This window comes from Pterocles gutturalis, unplaced genomic scaffold (assembly GCF_000699245.1).
Source record: "Pterocles gutturalis isolate BGI_N339 unplaced genomic scaffold, ASM69924v1 scaffold19952, whole genome shotgun sequence".
Classification (NCBI taxonomy): domain Eukaryota; kingdom Metazoa; phylum Chordata; class Aves; order Pterocliformes; family Pteroclidae; genus Pterocles; species Pterocles gutturalis.
In genome coordinates, this window is record NW_010108371.1 from 7,226 (window position 1) to 20,095 (window position 12,870).

The 12,870-nt window shown below is 41.8% G+C and overlaps 1 protein-coding gene across 1 annotated transcript in view; it reads left to right on the top strand.

Moving 5' to 3' along the window:
* Window positions 1–12,481, top strand: part of LOC104461148 (lysine-specific histone demethylase 1A-like) — an 18,979-nt gene extending 6,498 nt beyond the window's left edge. The window contains exons 5-8 of the mRNA XM_010072625.1: window positions 166–247; window positions 2,492–2,586; window positions 11,656–11,798; window positions 12,344–12,481. Of these exons, the coding sequence (XP_010070927.1) occupies window positions 166–247; window positions 2,492–2,586; window positions 11,656–11,798; window positions 12,344–12,443 (420 nt within the window). The 3' untranslated portion in view covers window positions 12,444–12,481. The remainder of the gene's footprint in view (window positions 1–165; window positions 248–2,491; window positions 2,587–11,655; window positions 11,799–12,343) is intronic.
* Window positions 12,482–12,870: the final 389 nt, after the last annotated feature.

Genomic DNA, 12,870 nt, shown 5'->3' on the forward strand with positions numbered 1-12,870 from the left:
TCTGGCCCCGCTCCAGCAGCTCCGTGTCTGTCCTGTGCTGAGGACCCCAGAGCTGGATGCAATAACAACACTTATACCACATTCTGTAGAAGTTTCTGTGATTATACTTAAGTGATATGTATTGCTGAATGTTACTGGAGGTTTAATACATTGTGCTTTTAAAAGGACCGAGTAGGAGGAAGAGTGGCGACCTTCCGCAAAGGGAACTATGTTGCTGATCTAGGCGCAATGGTGGTAACAGGACTTGGTGAGTTTTTCAAAATAAAAAGGAGCGGGGAGGAAGATTGTGGGACAAGATGTTACAAATCTGAAACCTTATTCTGTTTCCTTTCATGGCCAAAATAATTGGGTATTTTTAACTATTAAAAAGTAGATGTTCTAGTTCAACCTCTTTGGCAGTTAGGATTTTTTACCAGTGAATGTTCAAGACAGATAGCAGCACTCACAGAAATGTTGGTGCCATTGCTCTCATTGGTCACTGAATTCATACAGGTGCTTGTCATGTCACTAAACTCTTGTAGATCCATTCTTTTACAGTTTGCTTGTGCTTAGTGGAATTCTTTGCTCTTTCCTTTGGCATGCTGTTCTTTTCTGTGTCTGTTCCTTTGCCCAGTTCCTGTAAGGTGGTATCTGCACTGGGTTCACTGCACTTGCTGAGCAAATCTTCCTAAAGCTGCTTTACCTGCCTTGCCAGTGGCCTCTGGGCTCGGGTCCGTGGGCTGAATTTCTTTGTAACTCTCTTAGTTGTTCCCTTGCATCTTCCAAAGTCAAAGCTGAAAATGAACATGGAGAAGTGGGAATGTAGTGAGGGGATTAGTTGAGTAGCTAAGAACAAAGTAAATAGCAAAGTTAAAAGATGGGAGAGACCCCAGAGAGATGGAATATCTTTTTTTTTAATTTTCATGAAAAAAAAAGGGAGGAGGGGGAATGAAAAGCAGAGCCATTATAAAGAGAAAGCCTTTCTTAAAGTCAAGATTTAAACCCCAGAAGTCCTTTCTCTAAGTGAGTTAGCTGAAAAGTAATGGCAAACAAGCCATATTTCTTCCTATTTAATGCTGATTTATGGGATGTCATCAGTTATTGATACTGGTTACTCTGCTAAGAAGACGGGCAGGTGTTTAATGTGGAATACCCTTCAGTAATGCAGGGAAATGAGAAAGTATTATAAAGCCTATAATAAAACCTAACTGAGTTTTATTGACTGCCAAAACTTGGTGTCTATCTTATGTTTAGCCTTTATTAAATTGTATTCAGAAACCGTTTCCAGACAAAGAGTATTGAAGTTTCACAGTCCTGGTAAAATAGATTTAAGGTTGCCTAGTGAAAGTTTGTAGTATTTTTTTATTTAATTCATCATGAGTGCTTCCTTTCCAAAATAATCTACCCTGTGCCTTGAATGAGACAGCATATGCTATGGGGAAAGAAAGATTCCGTAGTGAAGGAGATGCTTTGAATGGCATCCTTCATATTTCTGAATCTGGAAGAGATGTGAAGAGGGAAGACTACTGAAGGGGTTGAGCTTGTGCATTGGGAAGGGGAAAGACTGAAGTTATAGGACTTTTTCTGTGTTTTTTTGGTGGTTTTTTTTAGTAAACCATGGAAGAACTAAAATTTTCAGTAGGTTGTTGAACTTGAAACATGAACCTTTTTAGACCTACTTCAAAACTCCGTTCTGCTGGAAGGTATTAGGGTGGCTGAAATTCCCCCTCTGTTTTGAACTAAGGTTCTGGGTTTGGTTGGATTGCAGAATCAGAGAACATTGTGAAGCTAGATCTGAAGAACTTTTCCCAAAGTTAATTTTGTGGAGGAAATCAGTGTTGCCTCTCCTCTGTGTGATTTCCTATTTCTGTCTGTTCTTTTCCTCTGCTGTACTTACAGAGAGGCTTTGATGTTTAGTGATTCTGGATGCTTAATTTTATGGTTTCTGCCTTCCTCATGTTTCTATGTACAATCCCCTAGATTGTTTTATAATCTGTTTAGTTACACATCTTCCAGGTGCAGTTGTTCATCATCATAAGATTATATTCCCCGTGTCAGTTGTTGGAGTTCCACTAAATTTTTAGGAACTGAATTCTTCAGGTTCCATTTCCATGTCACCACGCTTTCAAAAGCTCCTGAAGTTACTGTGCAGCAGTGGGAGCTTTCCTCGGCTTTTCAAACACTCTGTTTTGAAGATATGTTTGTAGCTATAAACTTTCAATCCGTACTAAGGTTGCTGCCACCCTATGACTCTGCTTTTTTAATCAGCCCTTTTTACATATTGTCCTTTTAAGTGTTAGTGAGCAGGTTTGTTTGGGTTTTTTTTGTGACCTTGTTGCAAGAATTGCTGTGAAGTGTAGACCTTTGTCAGTGTTATACTACCTCACTGGAATGCATTTTGCATTGAAGGGGATGTGTTTAGTCTCAGAAATAGCTTTAACTGTGGAATTTTTGGTTAATTGCAGACAAACTTTGCAGGAGTGCTCTGTTAATGATACAAAATGTTTTCCAGGAGGAAATCCCATGGCTGTGGTCAGCAAACAAGTGAATATGGAATTGGCTAAGATCAAACAAAAATGCCCACTTTATGAAGCAAATGGACAAGCTGTGAGTATCACTGTTTTTATGATCCTTTTAAAAACAAATAGTATCTCAAGTGTATTTGCTACCAGGCTATTGGTCTAGCAGGAGATAGCTTCCAGGAAGGGGGGCGAGGAGCAAAGAAAGTGTGTGTCCATTTTTAGGCAGTGCAGTAATATTCTAGCATAGCTGCACCTGTTCTTCTAAAACCTCTTCTTTCCACGTGAGTTTTTAACTTGAATTTCAGAGGTTTTGTCTAAGTTCCTGTTTGTTCTTCCCAAATTAATCATAGAATCACAGAACGGTTTGGGTTGGAAGGGGCCTTCGAGATCATCCAGTCCCACCCCCTGCCATGGGCAGGGACACCTCCCACTAGCCCAGGTTGCCCAAAGCCTCATCCAGCCTGGCCTTGAACCCCTCCAGGGATGGGGCATCCACAGCTGCTCTGGGCAACCTGTTCACTGTTTTTCTTTAGACAGTTGTCTGTCTCACTCCTGTTTGAAACAACTGTCTGCTGTGCTGGCAGTCTAGCTTTTATTGTTGTTGCTGCTACTCCATTTCACTGAAATAAGCTCTTTCTGGCTATTCTACTTATCTGCTGCTTTATAAAGAATTGACTAACGGATGCCAGCTGGTTGAATGCATGCAACAGTTCAGCAGTAGCATTCTAGAGCTGGGATTCACAAACTTAATGAGCTTTATTTCTTTCTGATACAGTGTCAGGGAGTGCTGTTAGAGATAGAAATGATAGATGCTAGTTTAGTGCTGAATCTCTCACGTGTATGGGCTAGAAGCGTTCCTACCTCCTGAATCTTAACACATGGTACTAAGAGTAACTTCTTTCAGAAGACAGATGGATGTCTGAAAGACAGAAGACAGAGGCTGCTGAGCCTCTTCCTAGAGGCCTGAAAAAGTGATTTTTGACACAGACCTGTTGTAACCTGGCACCTGCAGCTTTTCTTGCTGCACATGAATGAATGAGGCATTGTAATAAACTCAGGGAAAGCTACCAAGATGTTATCTCACAAGCAGAGTTCATCGCCCAGTGTGCAATATGCCAGTATACACACAGAGCTGAGATTTTGTTTATTGCATGTCTGCGCAGAGGTGGGTGCTAGGGGGTAATTCTACAAAGCTAGCGCACCCAGTTTCGGTCACATTGTGTGTTCATGCAGTTCAAAATGTTCTGTCTACTTTGCCGCATCCTTCTAACTACAGTTGGTTAGTTTTATCTCCACTTAGCTACAGTTGGTTAGGTCTTTTCTTGCTTCAATTTAAAAACAGTGTTCCTTGAGTTTACTACGCATCAGTAAGTAGCAGTCTTAATTCAGGAGGGTTGTCCCGACACTTGGAGGTATGATTTTTAGTATTATAAATACATTAAAATGAGGATAGGTCACTTTTGGACAGTGCTCATCACTAGCTTGGCTGACTACCCCAAACATACTGATTATTTTCCAGGATGTTCCCATCTTCAAGGGTAAATCTAACAAACCATAGGTGATTAAAAAGTCCCGAGGTCAGTCTTCTTAATCTGTTAATTTGTTATATTAGCTCTAACTTCACTGGCAACAAAGGCATTGTAGACAGTTCTAGCACTCAGTCTGCTCTCATGTTGTGAAGCCAGTCCTGCATGTCCCGTGTTTGCCTGGGCACTGCACACCCTCTCCTGGTTTCAGCATCTGCCCCAATGTCTCACAGTGGGACAGATCCGCCTGTGCAGTTTGAAGAGACTCCCTGTGTTAACACCACCCAATAACACACAGTTCAGGCACTTAGAACCATGCTTTTACGGTCTCAGTAAGCACTGTGATGCCTGCAGCTTGACCACGCACCTTTCCTTTCTGTAGCCCACTCTTTTCTGTTCACAGACTGCAGCAGCGAGATCACTTGTATCCAGCTAAGCCCCTCAGGCATGTGCAGCTCCTGTGGTCCAGGAATTTATCTTGCTCATCAGATCAGCACTGACAGAAGAAGGCAGTGGGAGTGTAGTGTTTGTCTGAAAAGGAATAAATATTCCTTCTGGTTGTGTGGCGGCACACTGCCAAGCACTGGCATGGGGAGGAATCCCTCAGCACAGAGAATTCTGGTCCTTGCTGCTCCTTTGGCTAACAGGGTGGGACACACATCATCACCTCCTTCTGTCCGAAGGTGGCTATTGCAGCAAGGAATTGCTGCTGTTTAGATGTGTGCATTGATGAGTGTAATGACAGGAAGGTTATAATGCTAGTCATGTTCTAAAAAGGCATGTCACCAAAAAAAGGCATGTCAGCTTACCTGTTGCAAACAAAGCTTGATGCCTATAACTAGATATATTTTCCAGACCAAATTTTATCACTTCTTTGTGTTGAATGTTGTCTTGGTGACTATATAATGAACCACAGTGCTCTTCCTTGGTTTAAAAATAAATAAATACGTAAGATTGCCTCTGTGTGCTGCTTGTTTCCTAGCACATCTGGCGTGTATAGCTTCTGGAACATTTGACTGAACTATCTTAATTTGAAGCCATTTTAACTATGACAGATAATTAGAAAGAGAAGTTGTAGTGTGAGTAATGATGACCAGTATTTTAATCTTCTACCACATAGATATCAAAAATGCCAATATAATCTTGATTATGTGACATTCAGTATCTGTGTGTCTATCTGTGATCATATCTCTATTGCCTGTAGCTCTTGACCATCTAAACTGTTAAAGATTGTTACTTCATATGATAAAGAGTAAGTAAATGAAAATGGAAGCTCTAGAAAGAAAATTTGAATTCACTTGCTCAGATGTGGTGTGGTTGTACCTTGAAAGCGATATGTTTTGACATTTACTGCTCATTTTATATTTCTTGCTTGTCACTAATATAATCCATGATGCTACTTCCACCAAGGCAGTTACTTTATTAATAGTTTCTTTTCCTTTTTTAATGTTCCCACACTTTTTCCTTTCATTATTAGAGAATGAAGCTAAGAGTAAATGCTGATTTTGTGTTTCTGCAATGTTTTCATTTCTTAGTACTTTGATTTCCACCCCACTGTGTAAAGCTTATCCTGAAATAGCTGTCAGGCTGCTTATGTTCTACTTCTTTCTGTTGCAATTGTTGAAAAGATACTGACGAGGTACTACTTTATAAACAGTGAAAAATAAGTTCAGTTTAAGTTGAAATAATTTTTTACAGGACATGCTTCTTCCAAAGGTGTATTCACATTGCATTACTGATGTGTTTTGGGCAAATAACTTCCTTTTTTAGTGCTTTTTTGGGAGCAGAGATTTTGCTCACCCTGCCAATAGAGAGTCTGCTAGCTTGATAATGTCCCTTTACATTTTCCTTTCAGCTTATCCCTGAGCCCAAATCTGTTTGTTGCCCCAGTCCTCCTTAAAACCTTCCTAATTTGTGTCCACCAGCAGTAGCCAAGAGCACAGCCTTTCTTGTCCCAGATAAAAGAGCACTAGTGTTGCACCTCTCCCTCTGGCATTTTGTCAAACTTCATAGTGCTTGACAGGAGGCAAGTTGTAGCTTTTAAATTAGCTAATTCCCCAGCTGTCCTAGGGAGTTTCAAAGATCTCCATACTTCAGATAATGATTCAGACATCTAACGCAGGGAATACGTCTAGAAGTCTGGGCACAAGTAATAATCAGATGTCCGTCATACCTTGGCTACTTTCTTGACACCTTTCCCCATCTACACAACTGTCTTTTCAATGGTTAACTGTTCTGACACTGTCTACATCTTTATCTCCACTCTTGGCATTTTACTGAAGGGCAAAGTGCATAAGTTACACACTGGGTGTACATCCTCATTGCTAGGCTCTGCAACTAAAGGCATAAATCTCTCTTGCTGCTCACAACTGTCTAATGACCCAAGATGGAGCAGTTTTCTACCTTCAGTTAGCATTCCTCTAAAGTGCGGTTATTATTTTAGTCTTTGCCATGGTGCTACCTAGTTAAGAAAGACTTATCTCCAAAGAAATGAAGATGGAATCAGATTCTCTTAGGATAATGATTGCAAGATCCAGATCCTTTCTTTGTGGTTAGCTGGTTTCCTCCAAAAAAAATTTCTGATTTAGGAGTTTTGACTAGTCTTTGGCAAGTTCTTCTGCCTGCACAGCTGCCTAAACTGAATGTGGCATTGATGTCAGCTGTGAAAGGTGAGCAATGTGAATATCAAAAATGTAACTTCTCTTCCTTTTCTTCATCCTAACTTCACATTGCTGGGAAGTGTGTATTTTGTAATGCCATCTTCAATTTGTTGTCTACCAGGATCCTTACATGCTTCAGAGCTGATACCCACCCTCAGCCTGTCCTGATGCATGGGGGTATTCTGTCACAGCTTCAAGGCTTTGCCTGTGAATTTAATGAGGTTTTTGTCAACCCATTCCCCCAACTTGTTGAGATTACATTGAGAGGAGAAGAGATTGGGGAGGCCTGAGAGCAGACCTTACCCGTAAAGTCTGAGGCGAAGAGGAATTAGTGATTTAGCCTTTTCCGTATCCATTACCAGCAGGTTCAGATGCAGTCTGCATTATCCTTACTTTTTTTGCTACTGCTGTGTATGTAGAGAACCTGTCTTGTTGCCCGCTTATGTCCAGCATCTCAGTTTCAACTCTGGCTGAATTCTGGCTTTCCTAATGCCATCTCTGAATGCTTGGGCAGTGCTTCATTGTGCATCACAGATGAGTTGTGGTGTAATAATAGATGCTTAAGCTGGAACCTGGAAGGTGAATCAAATGATAAAAGTGATTACCATCAGTTTCTTGAAACTAGGGCTCTAATTTTAATTTTTCAACCTTCAGGAGAACTATCCTACACCTCTTCATCCAGAAAAGATCTTAAAAATGTAATCATCATAGAATCATTAAGGTTGGAAAAGACCTCAAGGATCATCAAGTCCAACCCAACACCACCTAATCATTCAGTGGACTCTGCCCTGTGGCTCTGGAGAGCCTCTGTTCAGTCTTAACGCAGTGCTTAGTAGTAGCAAGTCCTCTCTTTTCCACCAAGACCTCTACTGAGGATGTGTCCCAAGTTCTGGCCCACAGAGACAGGGCTTTAACTTAAGTCAGAAGCTGCAGCAGCGTCCTGTTCATCCCCAGGGTCTTCTCTTCAGAGGCAGAATCATTTATGCATGGATTGACTGTTGAGGAGGTGTCCTAGAAAAGAACTAATTTAGATAATACCTCTTCATTTCCAGCTCTTCGTTTTTTCATGATTAAAGAAATTAAAAGGGCACAGTAGTATGTACCCCTGCTGTTAAAGTAGATCCTAGTGTTCAGGGGTAGTATAAGAACGTGAAGGTTAAGTCGGCAGTGGGTGTATCATTGGAATATGACAAAAAAGTTTGCGTTTGGGAACTGCCATTTGAAGCTTTCCTTGTACCTCTGCTATGCTCGCTAACCTTGTTGAAGCTTTCTGGTACATGTAGGAAAATAGTCTCATGTGAAATACATGTTCTACTTAGTATAAAAATCAAATATTTTTGAATGTAATAGGTACAAATTACGTTGTTAAATGTCATTGCCTGACAAACCTGGTGGCCTTTTATGGTGGAGTTGCAGTATCAGTGGACAAAGGAAGAGCAACTGAAGAAGAATCTATCTTCTAACTGAAGAGCATCTACCTGGACTTCTGCAACGTGTTTGATACTATCCTGCATGATATCTTGGTGGCCAAATTGGAAAAATATGGATTTGATGGATGGACCACCCGCTGGATAAGGAACTGCCTGGATGGTCACACTGAGAGAGTGGCGGTCAATACCTCAATGTTCAAATGGAGACCGGTGACGAGTGGTGTTCCTCAGGGGTCAGTATTGGGACCGGTGCTATTTAACATCTTTGTTGGAGACATGGACAGTGGGATGGAGTGCACCCTCAGCAAGTTTGCCAACAACACCAAGCAGTGTGGTGCAGTGACATGCTGGAGGGAAGGGATGGCATCCAGAGGGACCTGGACAGGCTGGAGAGGTGGGACTGTGCCAACCTCTTGGAGTTCAACACGGCCAAGGGCAAGGTCCTGCACATGGGTCGGGACAACCCCCAGCACAGACACAGGCTGGGAGGGGAATGGATGGAGAGCAGCCCTGAGGAGAAGGACTTGGGGGGTGTCAGTAGATGAGAAGTTGAACATGAACCAGCAATGTGTGCTGGCAGCCCAGAAGGCCAACCAGATCCTGGGCTGCATCAAGAGGAGGGTGGTCAGCAGGTCGAGGGAGGGGATTCTGCCCCTCTACTCCACTCTCATGAGACCCCACCTGGAGTACTGTGTCCAGCGCTGGCCCCTCAACTCAAGAAGGACGTCGAGCTATTGGAGCAGGTCCAGAGGAGGCCACGAAAGATGATCAGAGGCTGGAGCACTTCTCTGTGCGGACAGGCTGAGAGAGTTGGGGGTGTTCAGCCTGGAGAAGAGAAGGCTCTGGGGGGACCTTATAGCAGCCTTCCAGTGCTGAAAGGGGGCTACAGGAGAGATGAGGAGGGACTTTTTACACAGGCATGTAGCGACAGGACAAGGGATAATGGATTTAAGCTGAAAGAGGGCAGATTTAGATGAGATATTAGGAATAAATGTTTTCCTGTGCGGGGGGTGAGGCAGTGGCCCAGGGTGCCCAGAGAAGCTGTGGATGCCCCATCCCTGGAGGGGTTCAAGGCCAGGCTGGATGAGGCTTTGGGCAACCTGGGCTAGTGGGAGGTGTCCCTGCCCATGGCAGGGGGTGGGACTGGATGGGCTTTAAGGTCCCTTCCAACCCAAACCATCCTGTGATTCTATAGCTATGGAGTGGTATAATTGTTATCAAATGTGACTGGCAGCAGCTGCTAGAGAGGATGGCATAGAGGAATCTTAAGTACATGTCTGGCTAAAGAGGAAGTTTCAGCATGTAATTCTGAAGGGGAGCACTATCAATCAGGGAAGGCGATACAGGTCTTAGAAATAGATTTTCAATTTTACAAAAATGAATGAGCAGAAAGGTAAGCATGTATCTACAGCTTGAAATTGTAGATCAGACAAGACCGGAGCTAAATATAGGGAAAGTTTGAAATATCCTCATATAGTTAAAAAAAAAAATGTTTAGATATATGCTCTAGTCATCATATAACCTGTGTCTTCTGTAGTGCTGTTGTTTTTAATGTTCAAGTCTTTGAGCTGACAGTATCTCTAAACTTCTATGATGTTTTAAAAGCATCTTGATCTTGAGAACTAACCAGTAGATATAGTATTGAATAGTATCTACCTGGACTTGTGCAAAGCCTTTGACACTGTCCCACACAACATCCTTGTCTCTAAATTGGAGAGAAATGGATTTGAGGGAAGGACTCAAAAAGGTACATCCATCAGAAATAGGGAAATTAATTTCATGATCTAATAAGTCTCTAGTGAGACACTACCTACGGAACAGTGGGATTCTAAGACATTTTACTGCAAGAATAGTGGAAGAATTAGCATCTTAGTATAGGTAATTGGAAAAGTTGGCTTGTTGTGCTTATGATATGTACCCAGAGATTACATATGACTGTTAATTGTGAGGCTTAGTGTTTCAGTCTGGGAAAATGCCAGACGAAGATCTACAGAGCTAGAAGATAACTTGTATTTAAGATATAAGATATTAGATAACTAATATTCTTTGGCACAAGAATGAATGCTTAGAGCAGCCAGCTGCAAAGTGGAAGATGAATCCTAAGTAGAACAATGAGATGCTAATATAACTTCCCAGTCTACACAGGGTATACTTTGAGTTAGGGGTGAGTAACAATTGGAAAAGAGCCATCTGATAGGCTTAGCACTGTTAACAGCACCTCTCAAACTCTTTTTGTTCTGGTTAGCAATCATCCAAGAGCTTTCCCAGTCTTTCTGAAGTGTGTACTTTTTTCTTCGTCCTCATGCTGATCTTTCTCTTACACTCATCAGTGTTTTCCCCCCTATACTTTGTTTAACCTAGGCTGGGTTTAACCGTTTTTAATACCGTGTGATGCTTGCTTTTTTCAGCACATACAGCCGTCATCACCTAACTGATATTTCCACACTGGCAGCAGCACACAATTTAGATGAGTATCTTCAGTACACTCCAGTACCTCTGCTGTGCTCACTAGCCTTGTTGAAGCTCTCTGGTACATGTAGCACCATTCCGGAGGAGGGGAATGAGAGGGAGGAGCTGATCTCTTCTCCCTGGTATCCAGTGATGGGACACGTGGGAATGGTTCAAAGCAGTGCCAGGGTAGGTTCAGACTTGACATTAGGAAACATTCCTTTACCAAGAGGGTGGAACAGGCTTCCTCAAGAGGTGGTCAATGCCCCAAGTCTGTCAGCCTTTAAGAGGCGTTTGGACAAGGCCCTCAATAACGCACTTGAACTTATTCAGCACTGTTGCGGTCAGGCACTTGGACTAGATGATTGTTGTAGGTCCCTTCCAACTGAAGTACTCTGTTCCATTCACACTGACCACTCCAAAAGAGAAGTTACTGTCTGTCTACTTCACTGAGCTATGCTGAGCCTTCTGAAGCCTTGTGGTTGCCTAGAGCCATCGTACCATCGGAGTGGTCTTTTGTCCCATTGGCAAACTTCTGGAGCTTTGATGAGCACACCTTCCAAAAAGGAAATCTTCACATGCCCATAAATTGGTTTGCTTTCCTCATGCAAGAAAAGTCAGTTGTCATCATGATTTGCCAGCTCTTCTAGCTCCTTGGCCAGGTATCCTCGCAAAGTGACTTTGTGTCGTACAGACCTTGGTGTCTGACCATTTGAGAGAGCTAAGGGTGTTAAAATTCTTTTTATAAGGGTTCTACTCAGTTACTTTTTGTTGTTCTCTTGAAGTGTTGCTCTAGTTTAGGGCATGTGATACCTTGCTTTTTGAGCACTGGTCTAACAATTTATCTACACCCTGTCTTTCTTGTTCCTCTGATTTGGGGAATGGTAGCATTTTGTGTTTGTTACAAGGTGGTGTGAATTTAGACTGCACTAGAGAAGGTAATGTGTGTCATTGTTCTGGTTTCTTTTAAAATTTTCTCTGCCCTGTTCAAGGAGTGTCTCTGAGGCTTTAAGCTTTGGTGACCTATATTTTTTCTTTTTTATTTATTGAATAGGTTATTAAGAAGAAAGTTTGTTCTTTTGACTCCTAGGTTCCAAAAGAGAAAGATGAAATGGTGGAACAAGAATTTAATCGTCTGCTAGAAGCCACCTCCTATCTCAGTCATCAGCTGGATTTTAATGTTCTCAATAATAAGCCTGTCTCCCTAGGTCAGGCTCTGGAGGTTGTCATACAGTAAGTGACTTTTCTGTTTGTGGTAGACTTTCCTATTTTGTGGAGGATTTTCCAAAAGATACCTGAAAGCAATGTGATGCTGCTAGGGTAAGCTGTACCTGCTTAATACAGCTGTTCGGTCTCTGCTGAGTTCTCGGTTGTGTGTGGGTTTCTTGTTTATTGAAGCAAAATATGCCACAGATGGTTAAAGGAGCAAACACCTTTTTGTGAAAGCTTCCTGAAAATCACTACTGCAGTAACTGATAATGAGTAATTGACTTAATATGAATTGGCGTACATACAGCCTACTTGTGCTACTTGAGAGATAATGGTATTTGTAATATGCCTTTTCATAACAGTACGTAACTTCAGACTCACATTTTAGCTAGTCAGTTATCCCTTACTTACAGAAACTTGTTTTAATTTTCTAATTGCCATGCAAGTATTTATTAAATATTCCATGATGTGTGCTTTTATTGCATTACACTAATTAGACTGTGATAATGAGTTTTCTCAGTAGCCCTGGGATTTTATGCTGCACTGACTCTCACTTCTCACTTTTCCAGATTGCAGGAGAAGCATGTGAAGGATGAGCAGATTGAACACTGGAAAAAAATTGTGAAAACGCAGGAGGAATTGAAAGATCTTCTTAATAAGGTCAGATGATGACATTTAGAACAAGGATAGCATTGTGTTCCTCAGAAAGTGGCAAAATGTACAAAAACTTCCATGGAAAAAATATCAGAAAGTTTCGTTCTTAAACATATCTGTTCATTTAAGACCTGCTAACAAGCGCTGTTATTACAAAGGAGTATCAGTTTTGGAGGAGAAACACAAGTGATTAGACAGAAGGCTGTAAAACATAAATGTGGGAAAGGAAAGGGAGAGGTCAGAGATGATGACCAGTCTTGTGTCATAGCTTGCTATAGAGATGTTGATAATGACTGAGGCTTTTGGGGGGTTATTTTAAAGTGTTTGCTTTCTTTACTACAAATCTGATTTGTAGTGTAGAAACAGGCCTACAATGGTTTTGGTTGTGGTGGATGACATCTTTTCACACTTTGCTTGGAGAGACATGGATTTGACAGAAGGA